General features: G+C 37.0%; 4 protein-coding genes, 1 non-coding gene and 1 pseudogene across 5 annotated transcripts; 1 reads left to right on the forward strand and 5 right to left on the reverse strand.

Annotated features, from left to right (window-relative positions):
• Positions 1 to 1,018: 1,018 nt before the first annotated feature.
• On the reverse strand, positions 1,019 to 2,069 carry LOC108851985 (uncharacterized). Its single transcript, XM_018625469.2, has one exon. It carries the CDS (start codon positions 1,860 to 1,862, stop codon positions 1,236 to 1,238), a length of 627 nt encoding a protein of 208 aa, XP_018480971.2. The 5' UTR covers positions 1,863 to 2,069; the 3' UTR covers positions 1,019 to 1,235.
• A 1,326-nt stretch (positions 2,070 to 3,395) lies between these two features.
• Positions 3,396 to 4,606, reverse strand: LOC130511075 (ubiquinol oxidase 4, chloroplastic/chromoplastic-like; annotated as a pseudogene).
• Positions 4,607 to 6,506: 1,900 nt separating this feature from the next.
• On the forward strand, positions 6,507 to 9,079 carry LOC108854105 (uncharacterized). Its single transcript, XM_018627612.2, has 5 exons — positions 6,507 to 7,033; positions 7,665 to 8,117; positions 8,220 to 8,523; positions 8,619 to 8,744; positions 8,851 to 9,079. Exons 1-5 carry the CDS (start codon positions 6,611 to 6,613, stop codon positions 8,862 to 8,864), a joined length of 1,320 nt encoding a protein of 439 aa, XP_018483114.1. The 5' UTR covers positions 6,507 to 6,610; the 3' UTR covers positions 8,865 to 9,079.
• Positions 7,520 to 7,605, reverse strand: TRNAY-GUA (transfer RNA tyrosine (anticodon GUA)). The gene is given in 2 exon segments: positions 7,520 to 7,555; positions 7,569 to 7,605. It is a non-coding gene; the product is annotated as a tRNA-Tyr (tRNA).
• Positions 9,080 to 9,273: 194 nt separating the features above from the next.
• LOC108854104 (isoleucine--tRNA ligase, cytoplasmic-like) lies at positions 9,274 to 14,677 on the reverse strand. The gene is made up of 20 exons (XM_018627611.2): positions 13,528 to 14,677; positions 13,312 to 13,425; positions 13,115 to 13,212; positions 12,932 to 13,013; positions 12,652 to 12,810; positions 12,464 to 12,553; positions 12,243 to 12,376; positions 11,928 to 12,087; positions 11,727 to 11,810; positions 11,418 to 11,627; positions 11,219 to 11,344; positions 10,990 to 11,127; positions 10,810 to 10,916; positions 10,637 to 10,700; positions 10,456 to 10,544; positions 10,218 to 10,359; positions 10,073 to 10,136; positions 9,917 to 9,984; positions 9,649 to 9,837; positions 9,274 to 9,554 (listed from the first exon to the last, which is right to left on the reverse strand). Exons 1-20 carry the CDS (start codon positions 14,593 to 14,595, stop codon positions 9,447 to 9,449), a joined length of 3,294 nt encoding a protein of 1,097 aa, XP_018483113.2. The 5' UTR covers positions 14,596 to 14,677; the 3' UTR covers positions 9,274 to 9,446.
• A 643-nt stretch (positions 14,678 to 15,320) lies between these two features.
• LOC108854110 (isoleucine--tRNA ligase, cytoplasmic-like) lies at positions 15,321 to 21,107 on the reverse strand. Its single transcript, XM_057009212.1, has 21 exons — positions 19,952 to 21,107; positions 19,714 to 19,827; positions 19,525 to 19,622; positions 19,332 to 19,413; positions 19,064 to 19,222; positions 18,876 to 18,965; positions 18,662 to 18,795; positions 18,300 to 18,459; positions 18,126 to 18,209; positions 17,810 to 18,019; positions 17,613 to 17,738; positions 17,384 to 17,521; positions 17,201 to 17,307; positions 17,028 to 17,091; positions 16,757 to 16,845; positions 16,523 to 16,664; positions 16,381 to 16,444; positions 16,200 to 16,267; positions 15,899 to 16,021; positions 15,737 to 15,802; positions 15,321 to 15,650 (listed from the first exon to the last, which is right to left on the reverse strand). Exons 1-21 carry the CDS (start codon positions 21,026 to 21,028, stop codon positions 15,564 to 15,566), a joined length of 3,282 nt encoding a protein of 1,093 aa, XP_056865192.1. The 5' UTR covers positions 21,029 to 21,107; the 3' UTR covers positions 15,321 to 15,563.
• Positions 21,108 to 22,666: the final 1,559 nt, after the last annotated feature.

The following is a 22,666-nucleotide window of genomic DNA, read 5'->3' on the forward strand; positions in this document are numbered from 1 at the left end:
GTTAGATAACATTAATGCACCTTTGTAAGATTTTCTAAACCTCCTTTACCAAGAAGCTCACTGTTCTTGAAACCCTTTGTGGCAATGTAGAGATCCTTGTAAGCGAGACTATATGAGCCAAACTGAGTCTTCCAATCATCAAGAACTTCTTCCTTCTCAAGAACATTATGTATGTCTTGATATATAATCACTAAGAAGTCCTGGAAGACAATATGTCTGATGCATTCCCATTGAGCTTGAAGGTCCAACCAAGAATATTGTGAGATGAAAGAACAGATCCCGTTGATGAAGTGAAGCCAACATACATCCACTCCAGGAGATATTGCGATAAATCTTAATTTGGTTACAGAAAGCAATGAAATATTTGTCTTAGCGTCATTAAGAGGATAAATTGTGAATTTCAGTTGTTACTTAAGGAATCATATTCAACCCAAACTAGTATCGGTTTTCAATTCATAAGAGAGATATCTTTACCATAGTACCATCTTCTTTGTGATAAATCTGATACAGCTGATTTCTCTGATATTTATCTATTGATGTAGATACCAACATGGTTCTCATCCGTGTTACTGAACTCAATGGTATGGACTACAGGCCTGTTCTTTTTATGATCGCTGACGCAGCATCAGCGTCTCAAAATTTACTCATCAAAATCGAAAAGATATATGGTGGAGAACAAACGAGTTGCCGCTGCGATCACCTTTTACAAGGGTCGCCGGTGTTTTCCGTGACGCTGTGTAAACAAGCGACAGTTAAAAGAGAGCTGCGTCTGATATTAATGAAGGAAAGTAGGACGCCAGCGGTATTCTCCACATATTTGGGCAAAAAGTCAGTTATAATTTGGTCATTCACCGCTGCGTCAGCGATCGTAAAAAGAACAGGCCTTACAACATGTTGTGACAATTTTCCTTTACGTTGCAAGGCAGTGTGCTATAGGGCAAGCTTTTGGTAGGACAAGTGGCAAAAGCAAATCATTCGCCTCAGATGTTTTTTGGGCTTTAGATGTTTAAGGCCAAGTTTCTAACATAAGCAGAACACTATGACATATTATTGGGCTTTTGATTTTGATTTAATGGGCCTTGTGAAATCTCTTGTATTTCTCTCGCATTTACATCAGCTTTCTCATGAACAAAAGAAACGAACAAAGTACAAACCGTAATAAAACTTTGTCTCGACGCCCATCACACTCAAATGTATAGTCACATTCATCGAGTAACTTTAAGCCGTCGGTCGTTTCAAAATATGTCAAGAATCTCACTGATCGGACGGTTACAAAGAGGACACGAGCCCCGGTTCAGCCACAGCTCTCTGGAGCAAACTCTGCAAAAAGTGTGTCCACATGGGATAAACGCAGCGCCTCTCTTTCTTCCCATACACACGCAGCACACCGTATCACTCCCCGCAGCTAACGCCGTCGATATCTCCGTCTCCCTTCCGTCATCAACCGCTCTCTCCGCCGTCTCGTCCAGCAACCTCATCAACGACACTCTCGTCGGCGTCATGTCAGCCTCCGCCGGATGATATCTCTCCGCCTCTAACGCCGTCGCGAGGTTCATACCCGAACCCGACCCGGGAGCGAATCGGGCTTCGGTTTGCTCTTCTTCGAGTTCGTCTTCGCTCCTAGAGGTTGTTGTTGGGCTGTGGAGAGTAGTTGCAGTGTTGTTGGGCTGACGATGGAGACTCCTGATGGGCCCACAGCATCCGATGCATTTGAATCTCAGCCGTTCTTTGAGAGTCCGCTTCCTCCTTGTGCGATCCACACCGCTCATCTGGCGCCGGAGCAAGTCAAGAAACGTCGTCGTCGTGCGGTGCGTCTCCGTCGTCGTCGTCATCTGACTCGTTCCCGGTTCGAGTTCGCTCATTTATCTCGACTCAGTTGTAACAAACTCTAAAGAAGCTCTCTCTGATAGTGAAACGGAATCATACACTGTGTGGATGAGGGGAGAGAGATTGTTGAGATCTTTGGGTCTCGCGGGGGATTATAAAAGGCTTTTCTTAGCTTCTTTTGCTTTTCATTTTTTCTTTAAAATGAATTATATATCTTTTTGGGTCAAAGTTGCTTCCGAATATATTACTTCCCACATTAATAGTATTTAAACATATTTAATAATTAGAGAATTCACACTCAAATAAAATAAAAATCTCAAATAGAGGAGTCAAATATTATATAGAATTTAAACTTGCATAAAGTTGAGCTTTTGTTTACAGAAACAAATCTATGTGATTATCAATTTTAAAAATATTTTCTATAGTATTTTATACTAAGATTTCTTTTGTCAAAAAAGATTAATTAGCGAATTGATCACCAGACAAAGCCGTACGCTATGGTGCAACTATAATGGTATTATTTCGGTTTTTTTTTTAAATAAAACTATAACGTATTGACAAAAAAGAATATAATGTTAGTTCTTCTGAATTTCGGGTAGAAACAAACAAAAAAATCCTACTGGAGGTGAAAGGAATATTGTTTTACGAAAAAGTTAATGCTGTTTCTGTAACTGTACGTCTTGTTTTTTTTTTTTTTAAACAAAAAAAACTTTGAAGAGTCTCGAATAAAAACAAAATCCAAGAATAATTACAATTGATTATTTATAAAAGATATCCTCAATCAGATTTCAAAGTTTCAAACGCAATTAAAAGAGATCATTAATCGGACAAAGACCAAAACTAAACAAACGCTAAAATCTGAAATGAAGGCGGATGATTTCAAATTAATAACAACCGGACCGATGAAATCTCAATACCGTTTCATATACCGGACCAATGAAATCTCAATATGAACCGATGGCGGAAAAAATAATTTGAAAACAGAAAAAGAAAAAGGAAAAAGAGAAGTAAATTATAAAGAGGGCGCGTGATTCAAAGCTTTTCCCACGTGAAATGTCCCGTATACGACGTCGTATTCTCGTTACACTTTCCCCCATCAAAAACCAAGAAAGTGAAGAGAGAGAATGGCAACGCTAATACCAAAGAGCTTTTTGCGGGAATGATACATTCAATGATTTTGTATATTTGGATTCAATTAATGTTGCATCTGTGTGTCTTAAATCTCTGTTGTAGCAGTAAAATGCCCAGCACTCGTGGATCGGACGTAGTCCGACCGAGTGCGGGCGATACTCGTTATCAAGGTTGACATCTGGGGGGTGCGGGGGCCGTAGGTCTCCGCGGTACGGTATGCCTTTTCGGTTTAGGAAAGTTACTATTTTTATTGGAAAAAGGAAATCGGATTTTTGAGGCTGTATAAATATGGGTCTAAGGGTTTGTAAATTATAATCACATCATTAATAAGAAACCCTAAACGGGTATTTGCCTCAATACGTTTTCTTCTCTATTCTTCTTCCAACCTAAACGACAGCTGTTCACAACAATTAATCTTTTATGTTTTGCTACTTGATTTAGTTTGTAATGTTTTTCTTGATGCAGTCTACAATACCTTCACAACGAGCCTCCTCAGGAACAACACATCCTGATTTTCACTACATTCTTCGTCGTCTAAAATGGAGTGTGGAGAGACTTCCTAGAGTCTGACTAGCTCTCATTGTCTTGCAATGCTCCGCTTCATCGTATCTTATGTTCACAAACACATCGTATAATTAAGTTCTCTGTGCCCCCAAACATAATCACAACACAATGTTAGAGAATCTTAAAAAAGCAACACCAAAGTTAAAGCCAGACTAATCTTATACACATATAGAAGACAGTCCATTATAGAATGCAGACTAGTGGATGCATTGACTGAAAGATCTTGAAGAGTTAAAAAGTTACCTATAACTGGTCTTCGAGTATTGGGAGCTCTGGATGTTTGGAATTCATCTGCAGACATAAGAGAGCCACTTTGCGAGGGAATAATGACTTTGGGAACTCAAAGGAACATTGATAAAACCAAACAAGGATGAAAGAACTTACCAAATAAGTACAAGTCACTTCCAGTGTAGTATTTTACTGCTATATCAGGTGCAGGAGAATTTTTCAACTCCTAAGTTCAGAAAAAAAAATCTAAAAATTGTGAGTTCTTACTTCCATGATGAGCAAGTGGTGCATCTCATTCCCGCTCTCAGCAAAATGGACTTTCAAATAATCTGCTCTCCTCCACCAACCAAAGGTCTCGTACGTGTGTAGCACTGACGTAAAGCAATACATAAACTAACATTATACTCTTGCAAGAATAAGGAGGAACTGAAACAAGAAACGGATGGATTTACCAAAATAAGGCACTGGTTTCAAGAACAAAGAACCTTGCATAGATTCGATCACGGTACAATGTGTCGAGTATCTTAATCACCGAGTCCTGGTTGGAGAACAAAAAAGAGACAGCGATTAACTTGACGCACAAGATAACTTCCAGTGATTTGAACACACACACACACACAAAAAGGGTCATAAAGCCCTTACAGTAAGGAAGACATTAACTCCTTGCTCAAGCTTGATGATCCAAGACTCTAGAGCACTTGTTGAAGAACTCACATTTGGCTCCTCAAATGGTACTTTACCAGGAAAGCCCTCCCACGGCTTTAAACAATTCCTCCACCACAACTTTCTCTCCATCGTCTTGCGAAATCGTTGCTTGAACTCGATGAACGTTCCTGAACGTTCCAAAGACAGCAATGAATCACAGGCTCTGGACGCGAGGAGACGCCTGCAGTCGCCACCGTAGCTGCCGTCTCCGTCAAGGAACTCACTATTTGAAGAACGTATTAGCGAGCGGGAGAATTCATGAGAAAGAAAAGTAAATGTTGGATATTGAGTTATCCACTACTTCTCATGCTTTCTCATCATCATCGACCGGACAATTCTCCGACCAACTAAGATGCGACTACTGTCAAATGATCTGACCATGTTTTTGTTCTGGGCATATAATAGCCGAGGGCTGCCCAAAGGTATTATTCTAACGAAAGTAACTATAGCGTTCCCAAGTACCCGCCACCACCATTCACCCAACGGATCTATTTTAAATATTTGAAGTAGGAATGCAGATTTGAGATTTTCATACTACTGTATATATGAAGAATGAGTGCGGATCATCATAACGAATATCCACAAATTTAAATATTAGAGTTATTCTGAAATTAAATAATTATCTAGAGAACTAGCATAAATACTAATATATTAATAAATTTAGTTTTGATGATAAATAATTATTTTGTTTTAAATATAATTTTATTTTCCTAAAAATATAATCAGTCACAGATGATATTTATATTTAAATAGAATAGTTTTAAGAACATATTTTTTATACAAATTTTATAAATCCGCAGCAGACGGATTAAGTAAACCAGTAGCCTATTTTGCGTTTCTATTTTATTTTTAAATAATAATAATAAGTTTCATAAAACCACTAACATACTATTTATATTCGTATGAATTGTAACATAAATTTGTGTATATTATCTATAAACACAGATATGCACACGTTTGGGTCAACGAACATATCATGGATGATTTATTTTAAGCTGGACGATTATTTAGGCTAGTTCAGCTTGATTTTTTTATTATTACAAACTTGCTTTTATTTATTTATTTATTTATTGAGGTTGGATTTGAATTATGCCACCAAACAGTATTATGTCGCTGTTATTCTTAACACATATCAACTCTCACAATATTTATTATCTTCTGGAAAAAACAAGCCTAAAGGAGTAGTGACCAATCCACCAATCCACCACTCCATAATATTACGCTGTACGTCGTTTACAAGAGTATTGAGGAGCTGAAATCACAAATGGCGGCACTTAGCAAAGTTAGACACTCTAGGAATTGTTTCAAGAACAAAGAACCTTGCATAGGTTCAGTCACGGTACATTAATGTGTCTAGTATCTTAAGCTTGATGACCCTTGACTCCAGAGCTAATTAAATAACTCATATTTGGCTCTTCAATTAGTTCTATCCTTACCAGGAAAATGTCTCGGCGTTAAAAGTATTGGTCCACCACAACTTTCACTTCATATTTGGCTCCTCAAATCGTTGCTTGAACTCGAGAAATGTCCCTGAACCTTTCAAAGACAACAATAAGTCAAAAACACTTCATCCATACTGTTTTTAGCCAGACAATTGAGAAATATTCAAGTCTAAATTTAAAGTTAATAATATCTCTCGTCTCTCTCTCTCTCTCTTTCTGTTAACTTATATTTTGACAATTTCTTTTTGTTGTCAGCCAATTTGATTTCCTTTTTTACCAATTCATGGAAACTAGTAGCTAACTGAAAAGTCATACAGAGTCAAATCCAGACAGTAAACACCTAAACCTAATAAATAAATTGTTATCTCATTTTATTATTGTCACCTTAATGACCATTATACACTACTCCACTCCACTAATCCCCTTTTTAATCATTATTTTAGATATTAAACCGAAGTTAAAAAGAAAACAACAACAACCAGCCATAAATAATGAAACCACATAATATCTGAAAAATAATAAAAATAAAAGTACAATCCCTATGTGTTAATACATGTGTTTTAAATTTAAATATATGTATAGTGTATACACTTGTAGTATTTAAACATATTACAGATGCCTTACAAAACCAGAAAACGCGACTTTTATGTTCTGCCTTTTTCCCCTCTTACTTTGATTTGACCCTAAAAAATCATCTCTGGAAGTACCCTTCCATGGAGAACGGATCATCGGTTCAAGGATCTCGGGAACATCTACTCCATGTGGAGTCGCGACCAAGCGCGATCAACAACAAACCGCCAGAGTTTCAAGCGTCACGGTTCACCTTCATGAGCATCGTGCTCTGGTTCGACCAGTCCAACCGCGGCACAGCTCTGATCTCGTGGTCCGTTTTCTTCCTTCTTGTCATCGGCGCTCCGTTGATCTCCCACTTCGTCCTCGTCTGCTCCGACTGCGATTTCCACCACCGACGACCGTACGACGCCGTGGTACAGCTGTCGCTTTCGCTTTTCGCGGGCATCTCGTTCGCTAGTCTCTCCTATTGGTCGAGGAAGTTCGGTATGCGAAAGTTTCTGTTTCTTGATAAGCTTTGGGATGTTAGCGACAAGGTTAGGATCGAATACGAAGCTGAAATTCAGGTTCGAATCTTCTCTAATGCATTATTTTGTTTATTTTATTGTTTTTTTAATCGATCAAAGTCGTTCGTAAATTGATATATAGCAAGAGACCGGGAAGCTTTACCAAATGATGTATATTATTAATTTTTAGTTTCCACTCTCATTTTTAAATTCCAAATTATAGTAAACGCCGTAATAGTAAACATACATATATTATACTGCAAATAGAATCATTCTATTTAGAAGATTCGATAGAACTCCATAAAATATTTGCTAGGTACAATGAAATCTTGTTAATAATTACAACTTTAGTTTTTTTTTTTGGATCAAATTACAACTTTAGTTTTTAAAAGAAAAAACAACTGAAGAGGAAACAAATTTTTACTTTCTTTATTTCTGCCGACAGTTTTCTGTTGTTAGCCTTTAGCTGAAGCGTCAAATTTTCTGATTTTCCGTTTTTTGTACATTAATTAATAAAAAGTTAATTTTGGCAAAATAAAAAACAAATCCGACCTGCCGGAATCGAACCAGCGACCTAAAGATTTGCTATCACAGACTACAGTCTTCCGCTCTACCAACTGAGCTAAGGTCGGATGTTGTTTAGTGTACGATTTACATTAATTAATTATTACTCTGTTTCTTCATGATACAGAGATCAACGAGACGCCTAATGATCTTCGTCCTCCCATCACTAACACTCGAAGCTATCTACAGAATCTGGTGGTACATCTCTGGCTATAACCAGATCCCTTACTTCATCAACCCTGTTCTAAGCAACGTCCTCGCATGCACTCTCCAGCTCTCTTCTTGGCTTTACCGTAACGCCATCTTCATCACCGTCTGCATCCTCTACCAGATCACATGTCATCTCCAGACTCTTCGTCTCAACGACTTCGCACGCTGCTTCTCCTCTGAGATCGCTGACGTTGGCGTAGCTCTCGCCGAGCATCAAAAGATCCGTCGTAACTTGAGGATCGTTAGTCATCGGTTCAGGAGATTCATTCTCTCTTCTTTGGTTCTTGTTACCGGCACTCAGTTCATGGCGTTGCTTACCACCACGAGGGCTAGTGTTGCAGTTAATATCTACGAAGTTGGCGAGCTTGCGGTAAGAGTTTCTTTGAGTACATTACAAGATGTTTTATATTTGTTTAGTTACTACTTACTAATACTAATCAATGTGTGTGTTTGTGTCTGTTTTTTATTACAGTTATGTTCGTTGTGTTTGGTTACAGGAGTATTCATATGTTTGAGAAGTGCAACGAAGATAACACACAAAGCACAATCTGTAACCAGCCTTGCAGCTAAATGGAACGTGTGCGCCACGGTAGACTCGTTCGATCATCTTGATTGCGAAACTCCTACAGGTTCAATGGTTGAGTCCCAAATTAGACCGTTGCATCTTGATTCAACATCTGACGATGAAGAAGGAGAAGGAGACGATGATCTTGCTAATACCAAGATACATCCCAGCTACGCCAATACCATTTCTTATCAAAAACGTCAAGCCCTAGGTAAGAAACAAATTATTTCTATGCATTAATCAGATAATAAACATGTAAAAAAATACGATAATTTATATATACTTGTTGGTTGTTATCTTTTATAGTGACATATCTAGAGAACAACAAAGCTGGGATCACAGTGTATGGATTCCTTGTGGATAGATCATGGTTACATACGATTTTCGGCGTTGAACTTGCTCTTCTTCTATGGTTGCTCAATAAAACAATCGGTATATTGGCTTAATTAACCGGTCTATTTCTTATGTTATAAACAGAATCTTCTCTTGTCAATTTGTAACTCTCTTTTTTTTTATCTTGTCTTTGGTTTCTTGACAGTGAACCTACCATGAGTAACAATATAAATATAATGAGTGAATGTTTTTTGGCATGATGTATGTGACGGAGAACGTTAGAGATTTATTATGGGGGTGCATGGTGATAAATCTCTCTTCCTCCTGTTTTGTTCGATTACATGTAAGGAGATATGACAAAGTATTCAAAAATGATACAAAACATGTACGTTATGGTATGAGATATCTATCTATTTGTATCTTTTTTTGTCTGATTCGTTTTTGAGTCCAAGAGTCGATACATTTTATGAAAAGATTCCTTCCAGACAATGTTTGTACCGTTCTGACCGTAGAAGTGCTTGTATTGTTCCTTTATGTCACTTGTATTGCTTCCTTTGCATCCAACTCCAAGAAAATCATGTCAACAGTTTCTAGAATATCTTTTTTTCTTTTTTGCAAAAAGTAAAAATATGAGTCGAAAAAACATTCATTACTCTAAGTAGTAAAAATGAGATCCGTGAAAAGTCATAAGGTTTGCAAAGAACAACGAAGTACTAAAGACTCAAAAAACAAATAGACGGTGTGACATAGCGCGATTGGGTCCTCAACAGTTGCTCGCGCTCAACAACAAGTAGTCCCCGACTACAATGCAAGAATGGCATCTTTGTTCAACTTCAAAGCCGGACGAGCCAAGCTAATCTTAAACGACAGCTTCGAAACGTTTTGGAAACTCTCTTCAGATAATACCACCTGGCACAAAATAACAGACACAGATCATTCATTACGTTTCTGACTTATTAGCGCAGGCGTGCAAGGAGTGTTGACGATGATGATGACGACTTACTGCATGAGATGGCATCAACGTAGACGGAAGCAAAGATGAACCAATTGTTTCCTTAATGTATTGTTCCTGAGAGCTCACAACTTGTTGCAAAGCAGATTCATCCTTTTCCAGTGGTTCAATGTACACTTCCACAAAGTCTGTTGGTTCCAGACCTGACTTCTTCCTCAGTTTTTGGACCCTATTGACAATCTATATATAACATCATTCTTATTAGAAAATGTATTTTTTTTCTTATTAGACGTATTACGGGATTATTATCTATTTTTACCTCACGAGCAACACCTGCTTCATACAACGAATCATCTGGTCGTAGATCCAAAAGCACCAAAACATCACCTGCATCATTAACCAAAGCAAATGTTACATGTTAACGAGAAATCAGATTTAAAGATTTAAACAAAAATAGACAAGGTAAAACCCGTACCATCTCCATTTGCATCAATCTCCGTATCTTTCAAACCATCCGGACGTTTGAAAAGCCTGACAATCTGAACAACACATGGAAAAAAAGAAAGTGTCAAGCATATTCTTCATTAAAAGAGAAAAACACAGAGGATGAGATCAGATACCTTGATATCTGTTAGCTCCAACGTGTGTCCATCAATAGTAACTTTTCCGGCCTCCTCGAATCTTAAGATATCTTGCTGAGACATTTCTTTCACTTGTTTTGCAACAAGCCCCATTGACTTCCCAAGCCGTTTTCCCAATACACTATATATAAATCAATATGAATAAATCAAATTTGCTTTCTACATTGAGCACAAAAGGTGAAAAAAAAAAGCAAAAAAAAAAAAAACTTGACCAAACCTGAAATCTGGTTCTGCTTTTAGAGACGCATACTTCAGAGTATCATTGCATATCACAAGAGATCTTACATTAAGTTCTTCCAAGACATACTGCAAAAAAAGGAAAAAGAAAAATTCTTTGAAAAAAATAACAGTAGAGAAAAACATAAACAAAATAAACTTCAAGAAGATACACCACATACCTCTCTTAGTTTTCCAGTTATGTCATCCAAGAATTCTGCATCCGGATGAACTACAGTGATTTCCCTGATACAACAAGGTTAAGCATGTGTTACTTTTTTTTACTTTTTTGTTCAGTATAGGCTGACCAAACAGATGCTGCAAAAGCAGTATAGAGATAAAGTTCAACACTCACATTAGAGGAGTTTTCAAGGGTAGCTTATGACGCTCACGAATGTTCCGAGCAAGATCAATGACTGTCATCATCCTTGCAACACTTTGCTCAATCCTCCTCTCCACTCTCTGGTTAGTTTCAAAAAGTCAGACAATTCATATGTTATCCTTTTGGATACAGAGCTATGGACTTCAGTATTACCGTTTTGTCCGCTTCCGGAAAACTGCAGTAATGGATGCTTTCCTCAGAACCTTCACGTACTTTCCGCAGATTCTGGTATAACGTCTCAGTGAAGAAAGGTGTAAAAGGGGTCATCACTTTGCAAGAAGTGAGGAGCACCTGAAAATCCAGACACATTAGTAATTACACAAATAAGTTCAAATAATATGTCAGCATAGTATTCCCACAACTATTTACAATTATATATTACATTGTATAGAGTTGAAAGAGCAATGTGACAATCATCTTCTCCTGTACGGCCTTTCAACCTCTTGCGGTTGAATCTAACATATATGTTAGTGAGATTGTCGAGGAACTTCAAAAGATAAGGAACAACCTGAAAAAAAAAAAGATGTGATAAATACCACTGAGACATTGATAACTTGTGAATAGACATTTAAATAGCTTACAGTATAAAGCCGGTAACCATCCATCTCCTGGCGGACAAAACAGACAAGACTCTGGGTAGCTGAGTGAATCCACTGATCGAGAACGTTTGATGACCGTAAAGTTGCTAGATCAGTAGGAACAAACGGTCCAAAACCCTCAATCTCAAGCCTCTTTGCATTCTGAACAAGGAATCTGTATGCATTGTACCATGGAAGAAATACATCTTTGACCTAGTGACACCCCCATACAGAGACCAAAACAGTTCAGACAAACAATGGATCTCTACTCAAATAAGCAGACACTAAAAATTAACAACCAAGATTACTCACAACACCAAGTGCTCCTTCCTTTTTGAAGCGTAGTGGCTCAGCGCGTACAATCGGAGAGTTGATGAGGTACAATCGCACAGCATCCTGTCAGCGTTCATAACGTAAAATTACTAATTAATGACGCCAAGATTTTCCATAACTAATAGAAGATTTAAGTTTTTTTTTTTTTTAAAAAAGAAGCAAACTACAGGAAAAACTTACAGCTCCATACTCATTTATGATTTCCAAAGTAGGCGGATAATTATTTAAACTCTTACTCATCTTTTTGCCATCCTTATCAAGCACAATGCCATTGCAAATCAGATTTTGAAATGCTGGCTTTCCAAACAGTGCAGTCGACAGCACCATAAGAGAATAGAACCTATATATGCCAAACCAGCAGTTATTTAACTGTCTACAAAGCAGAAAAAACAATATTGTTTTGTTTTTCAATACACTTCTAAAACCACATTTGCTTCATACTAATAATAACACCTTCCATTAGCCTATGATTTTACATATGCAGGTTTTACATACCATCCACGAGTCTGATCAAGCCCTTCAGCCACAAAATGACCAGGGAAGTTCTTCTCGAAGAGCTCCTTGTTTTCAAAAGGATAATGGATGTACGCATAAGGCATTGACCCACTCTCAAACCAACAATCAAAAACCTGAAAAAAGGTAATATATATAAGAATAAGTGTGAGATAACCAAGTATTATAGATAAAATGAAAGAGAGCAGAGGATCCATCTTTACGTCTTCTACACGACGGAGCACGCCAAACTCAGGCCCACGACTAGATGGGATTGTAATTTGATCAATATGGTGCCGGTGTAGATCAAAGACCTGTTTCACCAGAAAGACAAAATGAGCTTTTTTTTTTTGACAAAAAGTAGTTGCAGGAGAAAGATATGACAAACAAAACAAAACAAAAGACAAGAGACCTTGACACCGGAGAGCTTCTCAAGCTTGTCGACAGAATCCATGACAACAACTTCCTCACCATCATCACTGATCCATATTGGTAGAGGCGTGCCCCAAAATCTACTTCGGCTAATGCACCAATCCCTTGCGTTTTCAAGCCAATTGTGAAAGCGTTTATCCTGAGTTTGGGCAGGTCAATCAAGAAGAAGGTATTAGAATAACTTTATTAATGCCATCAAAAATCTAAAAACTGCTAAACTTGTAATGTTAATTAAGAGCATTGATCCTTCTTCCACTGACCTTCACATAATTGGGTACCCAGTGGGTCTGTTTTGTATTCTCTAACATCTGTTCCTTCAACTGCTCATCCACCCTCATAAACCTGACAGGTCAAAAAATTAAGATCATCTCTTATGCAAACTCAATATGCAACAACCAAGACCTTAGCTTAATTTCATACGAAACAAGCAAGAAGCATAATACCAAGAGGGAAGGGCCCTATATATGATAGGAGTGTGTGATCGAGGGCAAAATGGATATTCGTGAGTAACTCTCCCAGTTTTAACAAGTCTGCCTTTGGCCTGAGATAACAATGAAAAATTACTTAGCAATAATTAAGAAGCGGCGTAAAAATAATAATCCGATGGATGGTCCAAAAATGCACATTGATTATACTCTACCTTCACGGCTTCAATAATATCTTTGTCTGCATCTTTGACATAGCGGCCAAAGAAATGGGTAATTCTCTCAGTAAACAAGCCATCTTCATCAACAGCCACGACTAGATCCTCACCCTGAAATAGAACATTTACCATAATTATGAGACATCAAAAAGAGAGTTCAGAAGAGTAGAGACAAGCATATTGATAAGGAGAGTGTATGTCAAAAGAGGTTACCTCTTCAACGATGTTGTTCTCAAGACAAACACGGTAATCGTCTTCACCAAAGGCGGGAGCCAAGTGGACGATGCCAGTACCACTTTTATCAGTGACATAATCATCCGCCACAACTCGAAAGGCCACGCTTGAGAACTCACTAAAGTACTCAAACAAAGGTTCGTACTTCTTCCCAACCAGGGAAGCTCCTTCAAACGTCTCCAACACTTGATAAGAATCATCACCACCACCACCTTTGCCTTTCTTGGTATCAGCAAAGCTGGGAAGAGACGAGAGGAGAGATTCAGCAACAACGTAGACTCTCCCATTGTGCTTGTTACGAACCTTGACATAAACAAACTTGGGATTGACACACAAAGCGAGATTGCAAGGAAGATTCCACGGAGTAGTGGTCCATGCCACAAAAGCAGCGTTATCTTGATCGCCAATAACTGGAAACGTCACCATAGCATCAGGATCCGAAACGAGCTTTTTGCTTTCCTTCAGCTCCGAATTCGACAACTGCGTCTTAAGACCAGTACTATAAGGCATAACCTTGAAGCTTTTGTAGATAAGCTTCTTATCAAAAAGCTGAGCGAACACCCACCAAACACTCTCCATAAAACTCATATCCATCGTCTTATAGTCGTTCTTGAAATCAATCCAACGCCCGCTCCTAGTGATAACCTTCTCCCACTCCTCCACAAACGTAGACACAACACTCCTACACTCTTCGTTGTACTTATCAATCCCCATCTCAAGCACTTGGGCTCTCCTCTCAATACCGAGCTTCTTATCGATCACGGTCTCGATGGGGATGCCGTGACAGTCCCAACCGAAGCGACGCGTCACGTGGTGGCCCGTCATGGTCTGGTAGCGAGTTACGATGTCCTTGATGGTACTGGCGAGGATGTGACCGGGGTGAGGAAGACCGGTGGCGAAAGGAGGACCGTCGTAGAAGATGAACTCCGGGAGATGCTCCGTTCGTTTCAGCTGCGTCTTGAACGCATCGATCTGAGTCCAGAAGGAGAGGACTTTCTCTTCCTCGCGAGGGAACGAGAACTCCTTCCCTTCTCCTACCTCTTCCATGGCGGCAGAGAAATTAAGAAAACTTGACGACGACTTCGCCAAAAGCAGAGAGAGAGAGAGAGAACGGAGAGAAAATAGGGTTTCTTTGCCGACTTGTCCGTCTTTATATATATATAGCTTGGGGTCCAAGCGTTTTCCAATTTCCATTTATGGCAAATGTATCTTATAAAAACAGGAAAGTTGAATTTAACTGACATTTAGTCATGTGTTATATTTATTATATAAAATATTATTAATGCTTAGTAAATATTTAAAACTACTTTAAATAATTAGGGAAACAATATTATATTATTTATGTTTTTAAACAATAAAATAATTAATTTTGTGTCTAAACAATATAAAACAATAAATCCTATTTTTAGCAATTTATTATTTAAAAAAAATATTTACTAAATTAAATAAGTGACTAAAGCACTATAATAATTTATGAAAAATATAAAGTATAGCTATTGTTTACAGATTTACATACAACAAAAGAATTTGATAAATAGAAAATACATTCATTAAAAGTTAAATAAGCTTTTATATTAAATTAGTATTTTATATAAAGAAAATGTCAGAGTCAGTTATTGAAATCAATTGAGTTTTAATAAATAAAATATTTTTTTCTGTCTGATTCGTTTTGAGTTCAATAGTCATGAAAAGAATCCTTCCAGGCAATGTCTTTACCGTTCTGACCGTAGAAGTGCTTGTATTATCTCACTTGTATTGCTTCCTTTGGCATCTAACTCCAAGAAAATCATGTCAACAGTTTCAAGAATATCTTTTCTCTTTTTTTTTTTTGCAAAAGGTAAAAATACGGAGAATACTTTCCAACACAAATTAGTTTGTTGAACAGTCGAAAATCATTAATTACTAAAGACATAAATAGGGGGTTGGGTCCTCATGAGTTGATCGTGCTCAACAAGTAGTCCCCGACTGTCAAATGAAGATGGTCTCCAAGGACGACACTCACCACTGGCAGCTTCTCAACGCAGCTTCAAAGCCGGACGAGCCAAGCTAATCTTAAACGACATCTTCGAAACGTTTTGGAAACTCTCTTCAGATAATATCACCTGGCATAAAAATAACAGACACAGATCATTCATTAGGTTTCTGACTTATTAGCGCAGGCGTGTTGTTGATGATGATGATGACTTACTACATGAGATGGCATCAATGTAGACGGAAGCAAAGATGAACCAATTGTATCCTTAATGTATTGTTCCTGCCCAATAAAAGATGAACGATAAGATATTCTCTCTTTTTCTTATAGCAATGCACTTGACAAGTTGGGAAACTTAAAACGAACAAAAGCAATTACCTGAGAGCTCAGAACTTGTTGCAAAGCAGATTCACCCTTGTCCAATGATTCAATGTACACTTCCACAAAGTCTGTTGGTTCCAGACCTGACTTCTTCCTTAGTTTTTGGATCCTATTGACAATCTATACATATAACACACAGGGAAAGAAGAACTCATAAGCACAGCTACGGAAAATTGATTAGATACAGAAAAAGAAAAGGGAACAAATCCATCCATCGATTATATAACAACATCATTCTTATTAGAAAATGTATTTTTTTTCTTATTAGGCGTATTACGGGATTATTATCTATTTTTACCTCACGAGCAACACCTGCTTCGTACAACGAATCATCTGGTCGTAGATCCAAAAGCACCAAAACATCACCTGCATCATTAACGAAAGCAAATGTTACATGTTAATATCATTAACAGTAGAGCGAGCACCCGTAATCAGATTTAAAGATTTAAACAAAAAAATAGACAAGGTAAAACCCGTACCATCTCCATTTGCATCAATCTCAGTATCTTTCAAACCATCCGGACGTTTGAAAAGCCTGACAATCTGAACAAGACAAAAGAAAAAGTGTCACAGCATATTCTTCATTAAAAGAGAAAAGCATAGGATGAGATTCTCAGATACCTTGATATCTGTTAGCTCCAGCGTGTGTCCAGCAATAGTCACTTTTCCGGCCTCCTGGAATCTTAAGATATCTTGCTGAGACATTTCTTTAACTTGTTTTGCAACAAGCCCCATTGACTTCCCAAGCCGTTTTCCCAATACACTATAGATCAATGAATAAATCAAAATTGTTTTCTACATTGAGTACAAAACTTTAAAAAGAAAAAAAAGGCAGGGAGAAAAACTTGACCAAACCTGAAATCTGGTTCTGCTTTTAGAGACGCATACTTCAGAGTATCATTGCATGTCACAAGAGATCTTACATTAAGCTCTTCCAAGACATACTGCAAAAAAAGGAAAATCAAAATGGAATGTATTGTTTCTTTGAATATTAAGAGAAACAAAATAACTGTAGACACATGCTTTGCTGATTACATTAACAACCTCACAAATTACTTGTAGATATAATTTTTATATACGCATAATAATATAAATAAAATAAACTTCGAGAAGATACACCACAGACCTCTCTTAGTTTTCCAGTTATGTCATCCAAGAATTCTGCATCCGGATGAACTACAATGATTTCCCTGATACAACAAGGTTAAGCATGTGTTACTTTTTTTTACTTTTTTGTTCAGCATAGGCTGACCAAACAGATGCTGCAAAAGCAGTATAGAGATAAAGTTCAACACTCACATTAGAGGAGTTTTCAAGGGTAGCTTATGACGCTCACGAATGTTCCGAGCAAGATCAATCACTGTCATCATCCTTGCAACACTTTGCTCAATCCTCCTCTCCACTCTCTGGTTAATTTCAAAATGTCAGACAATTCATATGTTATCCTTTTGGATACAGAGCTATGGACTTCAGTAGTATTACCGTTTCTTCAGCTTCCGGAAAACTGCAGTAATGAATGCTTTCCTCAGAGCCTTCACGTGCTTTCCGCAGATTCTGGTATAACGTCTCAGTGAAGAAAGGTGTAAAAGGGGTCATCACTTTGCAAGAAGTGAGGAGCACCTGAAAATCCACACACATTAGTCATTACACAAATAATGTTCAAATAATAGGTCAGCATAGTATTCCCACAACTATTTACAATATATATTACATTGTATAGAGTTGAAAGAGCAATGTGACAATCATCTTCTCCTGTACGGCCTTTTAGCCTCTTGCGGTTGAATCTAACATATATGTTAGTGAGATTGTCGAGGAACTTCAAAAGATAAGGAACAACCTGAAAAAAGAAAAGAAAAAGATGTGACGAGACACTGATAACTTTTGTAAATAGACATGTAAATAGCTTACAGTATAAAGCCGATAACCATCCATCTCCTGGCGGACAAAACAAACAAGACTCTGGGTAGCTGAGTGAATCCACTGATCCAGAACGTTTGATGACCGTAAAGTTGCTACATCAGTAGGAACAAACGGTCCAGAACCCTCAATCTCAAGTCTCTTTGCATTCTGAACAAGGAATCTGTATGCATTGTACCATGGAAGAAATACATTTTTGACCTAGTGACACCCCACCATTCAGAGAGACCAAAACAATTAAGACATACAATGGATCTCTCTAGTCAAATAAGCAGGCAATAAAAAATTAACAACCAAGAGAACTCACAACACCGAGTACTCCTTCCTTTTTGAAGCGTAGTGACTCAGCGCGTACGATTGGAGAGTTTATGAGGTACAATCGCAAAGCATCCTGTCAGCGTTCAGCCGTACACGTGAAGTTACTAATTAATGACGCAAAAAGAAAAACAACATAAAAGCATATATTACAGGGAAAACTTACAGCTCCATACTCATCTATGACTTCCGTAGGAGGCGGATAATTCTTTTCACTCTTACTCATCTTCTTTCCATCCTCAGCAAGCACAAGACCATTGCAAATCAGATTTCGAAATGCTGGCTTTCCAAATAGTGCAGTCGACAGCAACAAAAGATGATAAAACCTGTATATGCCAAACCAGCAGTTTAGATTCTATTAATTAATTGCCTGCTTAGCAGAAAAAAAAATGTAATAAGTCTTTTTCTAAAATCACATTTGCTTTATACTTATAATAACACCTTCCATTAGCCTCGACTCATTACTTGATTTTAAGTAACATTCATTGAGGATAGTTACGATCTAGATGAGGGATGATTTTAACATACCATCCACGAGTTTGATCAATCCCTTCAGCCACAAAATGACCAGGGAAGTTCTTCTCAAAGAGCTCCTTGTTTTCAAAAGGATAATGGATGTACGCGTACGGCATTGACCCACTCTCAAACCAGCAATCAAAAACCTGAAAAGGTAATAATAAGCATAAGTGTGAGATAACCAAGTATTATAGATTAAATGAGAGAGCAGGGGGATCCATCTTACGTCTTCTACACGACGGAGCACACCATACTCAGGCCCACGACTAGATGGGATTGTAATTTGATCAATATGGTGACGATGTAGATCAAAGACCTGCTTCACCAGAAAGACAAAATGAGCTTTTTTTTTTTGACAAAAAGTAGTTGCAGGAGAAAGATATGACAAACAAAACAAAACAAAAGATAAGAGACCTTGACACCGGAGAGCTTCTCAAGCTTGTCGACAGAATCCATGACAACAACTTCCTCACCATCATCACTGATCCATATTGGTAGAGGCGTGCCCCAAAACCTACTTCGGCTAACGCACCAATCCCTTGCGTTTTCAAGCCAATTGTGAAAGCGTTTATCCTGAGTTTGGGCAGGTCAATCAAGAATAAATTTATTAATGTCATTAACTCAAAAACTGCTACACATGTAATGTATATTATATAGAGTATTTGATCCTTCTTCCACTGACCTTCACATAATCAGGTACCCAGTATGTCTGATCATTGTTTTTTAACAACTGTTCCTTCAACTGCTCGTCCACCCGCACAAACCTGACAGGTCAAACACAAACAAACCTCATCGCGCATAAGAATCCAACAAGCAGCTTCACAGAATCAAGATATCCTAAAATAGTTTGGATTAACTAACTGCAAAAAGCATACCAAGCGGGACCGGCTCTATTTATGAGAGGAGTGTCTGTTCGATAGCAAAATGGATTTGAGTGAGTAAAGCTCCCAGTTTTGACAAGTCTGCCTTTGGCCTGAGATAACAATGAATAAAAATTATTTAACAATAAAAATAATAATCCAATGGATGGTCCGTCCAATAATGCACATTAATTAATACTCTACCTTCACGGCTTCAATTACATCTTTCTCTGCATCTCTGACATAGTGGCCAAAGAAATGGGTAATTCTCTCAGTAAACAACCCATCTTCATCAACAGCCACGACTAGACCCTCACCCTGAAAGAGAGTACATTATGAGATAAAGGGAGTTCAGACTAGCATGATGGGTCCTTAAACATACAAATATCAACTTTTCTATTCCAGGGATTGATAAGGAGAGTGTAGTCGAAACCTAACCAACCTTTTCAATGATGTTGTTCTCAAGACAAACACGGTAGTCATCTTCACCAAAGGCGGGAGCCAAGTGGACGATGCCAGTACCACTGTCATCCTTGACATAATTATCTGCTACAACTCGAAAGGCCACGCTTGAGAAATCACTGAAGTAATCGAACAGAGGCTCGTACTTCTTCCCGACCAGAGAAGCTCCATCAAATGTGTCCAAAACTTCATAAGAATCAGCCGCAGCACCTTTGTCTTTACGGTTTGATTTCTTGGCATCAGCATTAGCGGGAAGAGCCGAAAGGCGAGATTTAGCAACGATGTAGACTCTCCCATTGTGCTTGTTACGAACCTTGACGTAAACAAACTTGGCATTGACACACAAAGCAAGATTGCAAGGAAGATTCCACGGAGTAGTAGTCCATGCCACAAAAGCAGCGTTATCTTCATCGCCAATAACAGGGAACGTCACCATAGCATCAGGATCAGAAACCTCCTTGCAGTTGTACTTAGCTTCGGAATTAGATAGTGGTGTCTTGAGACCAGTACTAAAAGGCATAACCTTGAAGCCTTTGTAGACAAGATTCTTATCAAAAAGCTGAGCGAACACCCACCACACACTCTCCATAAAGTCCAGATCCATGGTCTTGTAGTCGTTCTTGAAATCAATCCAACGCCCGCTCCTGGTGATCACCTTCTCCCACTCCTCCACAAAGCTAGTCACAATGCTCCTACACTCTTCGTTGTACTTATCAATCCCCATCTCAAGCACTTGGGCTCTCCTCGTAATACCGAGCTTCTTTTCAATCTCGGTCTCGATGGGGAGGCCGTGGCAGTCCCACCCGAAGCGACGCGTCACGTGGTGCCCGGTCATGGTCTGGTAGCGGGTGACGATGTCCTTGATGGTGCCGGCGAGGATGTGGCCGTAGTGAGGGAGACCGGTGGCGAAAGGAGGACCGTCGTAGAAGATGAACTCTGGGAGATGCTCCGTTCGTTTCAGCTGCGTCTTGAACGCGTCGATCTGAGTCCAGAAGGAGAGGACTTTCTCTTCCTCGCGAGGAAATGAGAAATCCTTCCCTTCTCCCACTTCTTCCATGGCTTGGCGGCAGAGAAATGAGACAGAGAGGAAATAGGGTTTACTAGGCGGCACCAAATCTGATTTTGTGCCGAGATTGGTGTTTGTCTTACTATATATATGGCTTGGGGATCAAGTGTTTTCCGTTTCCATTTCTGGCAAATATTGGAAATGTATATTTATTAAAACAAATATTGTTTTTAATTCACCTAACATTTAGTCATGTACTGGCTGTTTTGTCCGCACTTGCGGGCTTAATAGTTCAAAAACATTATAAACAGATATACTATAAATTTAAAATCCTTAGGATAAAATTATTCTCGTGTTTTGAAATATTTAATAATTAATTAAATCTATTCAATTTCTTTTTATTTTGTAAAAATATCTTTTCTTACATAAAATAAACTTAAAATATTCATATATACATAAATTATATTTATTTTAAAATATATGATGTAAAATATTTTTAGATAAAATAATATAAAATCTTTTACATCATGATAAATATCAAACTAATGAAATTTGTTTTCAAATTTAAAGATAATTATATACTAACAAATATAACTTAATTATTTATTAAGAATAATAAAGATTTTCAACGCTCTAAATTTAAACACGAGAGCGAAAAAATAATTTTGCAAATAATAGTATAAATAATTTTGAATCTTCTGCCAATTTTTTTTCAAAAATTATCACAATAAGTGATTTTGATTGTCCTAAAAATTATCATAAAAGATAAATTAATATTATATCTTATGTGATATATATATTAATGGTTTAATATTACTAAACCAAAATATAATATAAACATATATGTAATACTTTAATATTACTAATTATAGTGTATAAGTTTGGCTATGATATTGTCTTTAGGATATTTCATTTATTTACAACATAATGATAACTTATTAGCTAAATCACTAAAATTATTAATTAATTAATATTAATAATTAAACATAAAATATGATTAAACCTATAACTATGGAGAGCATGAAAAATAACTAAATTCACTTCTCAAATAATAGTATAGATAGATAGATTGTTTTATATCTTAATTTTTTTAACTTTTATAATAGAAATAATTATTTTAATAACTTAAAATTCGTTTTTAACTTTAAATGAAAAAAAATATTTTCAGATAACAACATAATATATATATAAGAATTATCTTTATATTTTTGACAATATTAATTTATAATCAAATATAACATATAAATAATAATAATTTTCACTTAAAATTCGTTTTTAATTATATAATAATTTATATACAAATTTATTAAGGGTATTAGTTAATTAATAATATTGAGAGCATGAAAAAAGCAAATTCGCTTATCAATAATAATATTATTCACTCAAAATTCGTTTTAATTATATAATAAATTATATACAAATTCATTAAGGGTATTAATTAATTAATATTAATAATTAAGCATAAAATATGACTAATTAGCCTATAATTATGGAAAGCATAAACAATAAGCAATTTCACTTATCAAATAATAGATAGATAGATTGTTTTATATCTTAATTTTTTAACTTTTATAATAGAAATAATTATTTTAAGATAACAACACAATATATAAGATTATCTTATTTAAAAAATAATTAATATTATTAACATAAATTATTTTAACTATATAATAAATTCACAAATAATAG

The sequence above is a fragment of the Raphanus sativus genome, chromosome 4 (genome assembly GCF_000801105.2).
Source record: "Raphanus sativus cultivar WK10039 chromosome 4, ASM80110v3, whole genome shotgun sequence".
Lineage (NCBI taxonomy): Eukaryota > Viridiplantae > Streptophyta > Magnoliopsida > Brassicales > Brassicaceae > Raphanus > Raphanus sativus.

Bases quoted from the DNA above. Each gene is read 5' to 3' on its own strand.
- LOC108851985 (XM_018625469.2), bottom strand. From the start codon at position 1,862: ATGAGCGAACTCGAACCGGGAACGAGTCAGATGACGACGACGACGGAG.
- LOC108854105 (XM_018627612.2), top strand. From the start codon at position 6,611: ATGGAGAACGGATCATCGGTTCAAGGATCTCGGGAACATCTACTCCAT. The intron at 7,034-7,664 runs GTTCGAATCTTC...TTCATGATACAG, and splicing joins AATACGAAGCTGAAATTCAG to AGATCAACGAGACGCCTAAT. The intron at 8,118-8,219 runs GTAAGAGTTTCT...TTTTTATTACAG, and splicing joins ACGAAGTTGGCGAGCTTGCG to TTATGTTCGTTGTGTTTGGT.
- LOC108854104 (XM_018627611.2), bottom strand. From the start codon at position 14,595: ATGGAAGAGGTAGGAGAAGGGAAGGAGTTCTCGTTCCCTCGCGAGGAA. The intron at 11,811-11,927 runs GTAAGTTTTTCC...GAACGCTGACAG, and splicing joins TCATAAATGAGTATGGAGCT to GATGCTGTGCGATTGTACCT. The intron at 11,128-11,218 runs GTAATATATAAT...CTGGATTTTCAG, and splicing joins CTCTTTCAACTCTATACAAT to GTGCTCCTCACTTCTTGCAA.
- LOC108854110 (XM_057009212.1), bottom strand. From the start codon at position 21,028: ATGGAAGAAGTGGGAGAAGGGAAGGATTTCTCATTTCCTCGCGAGGAA. The intron at 18,020-18,125 runs GTGAGTTCTCTT...GGGTGTCACTAG, and splicing joins AGGAAGGAGTACTCGGTGTT to GTCAAAAATGTATTTCTTCC. The intron at 16,445-16,522 runs GTATCTGAGAAT...TGTCTTGTTCAG, and splicing joins TGGAGCTAACAGATATCAAG to ATTGTCAGGCTTTTCAAACG.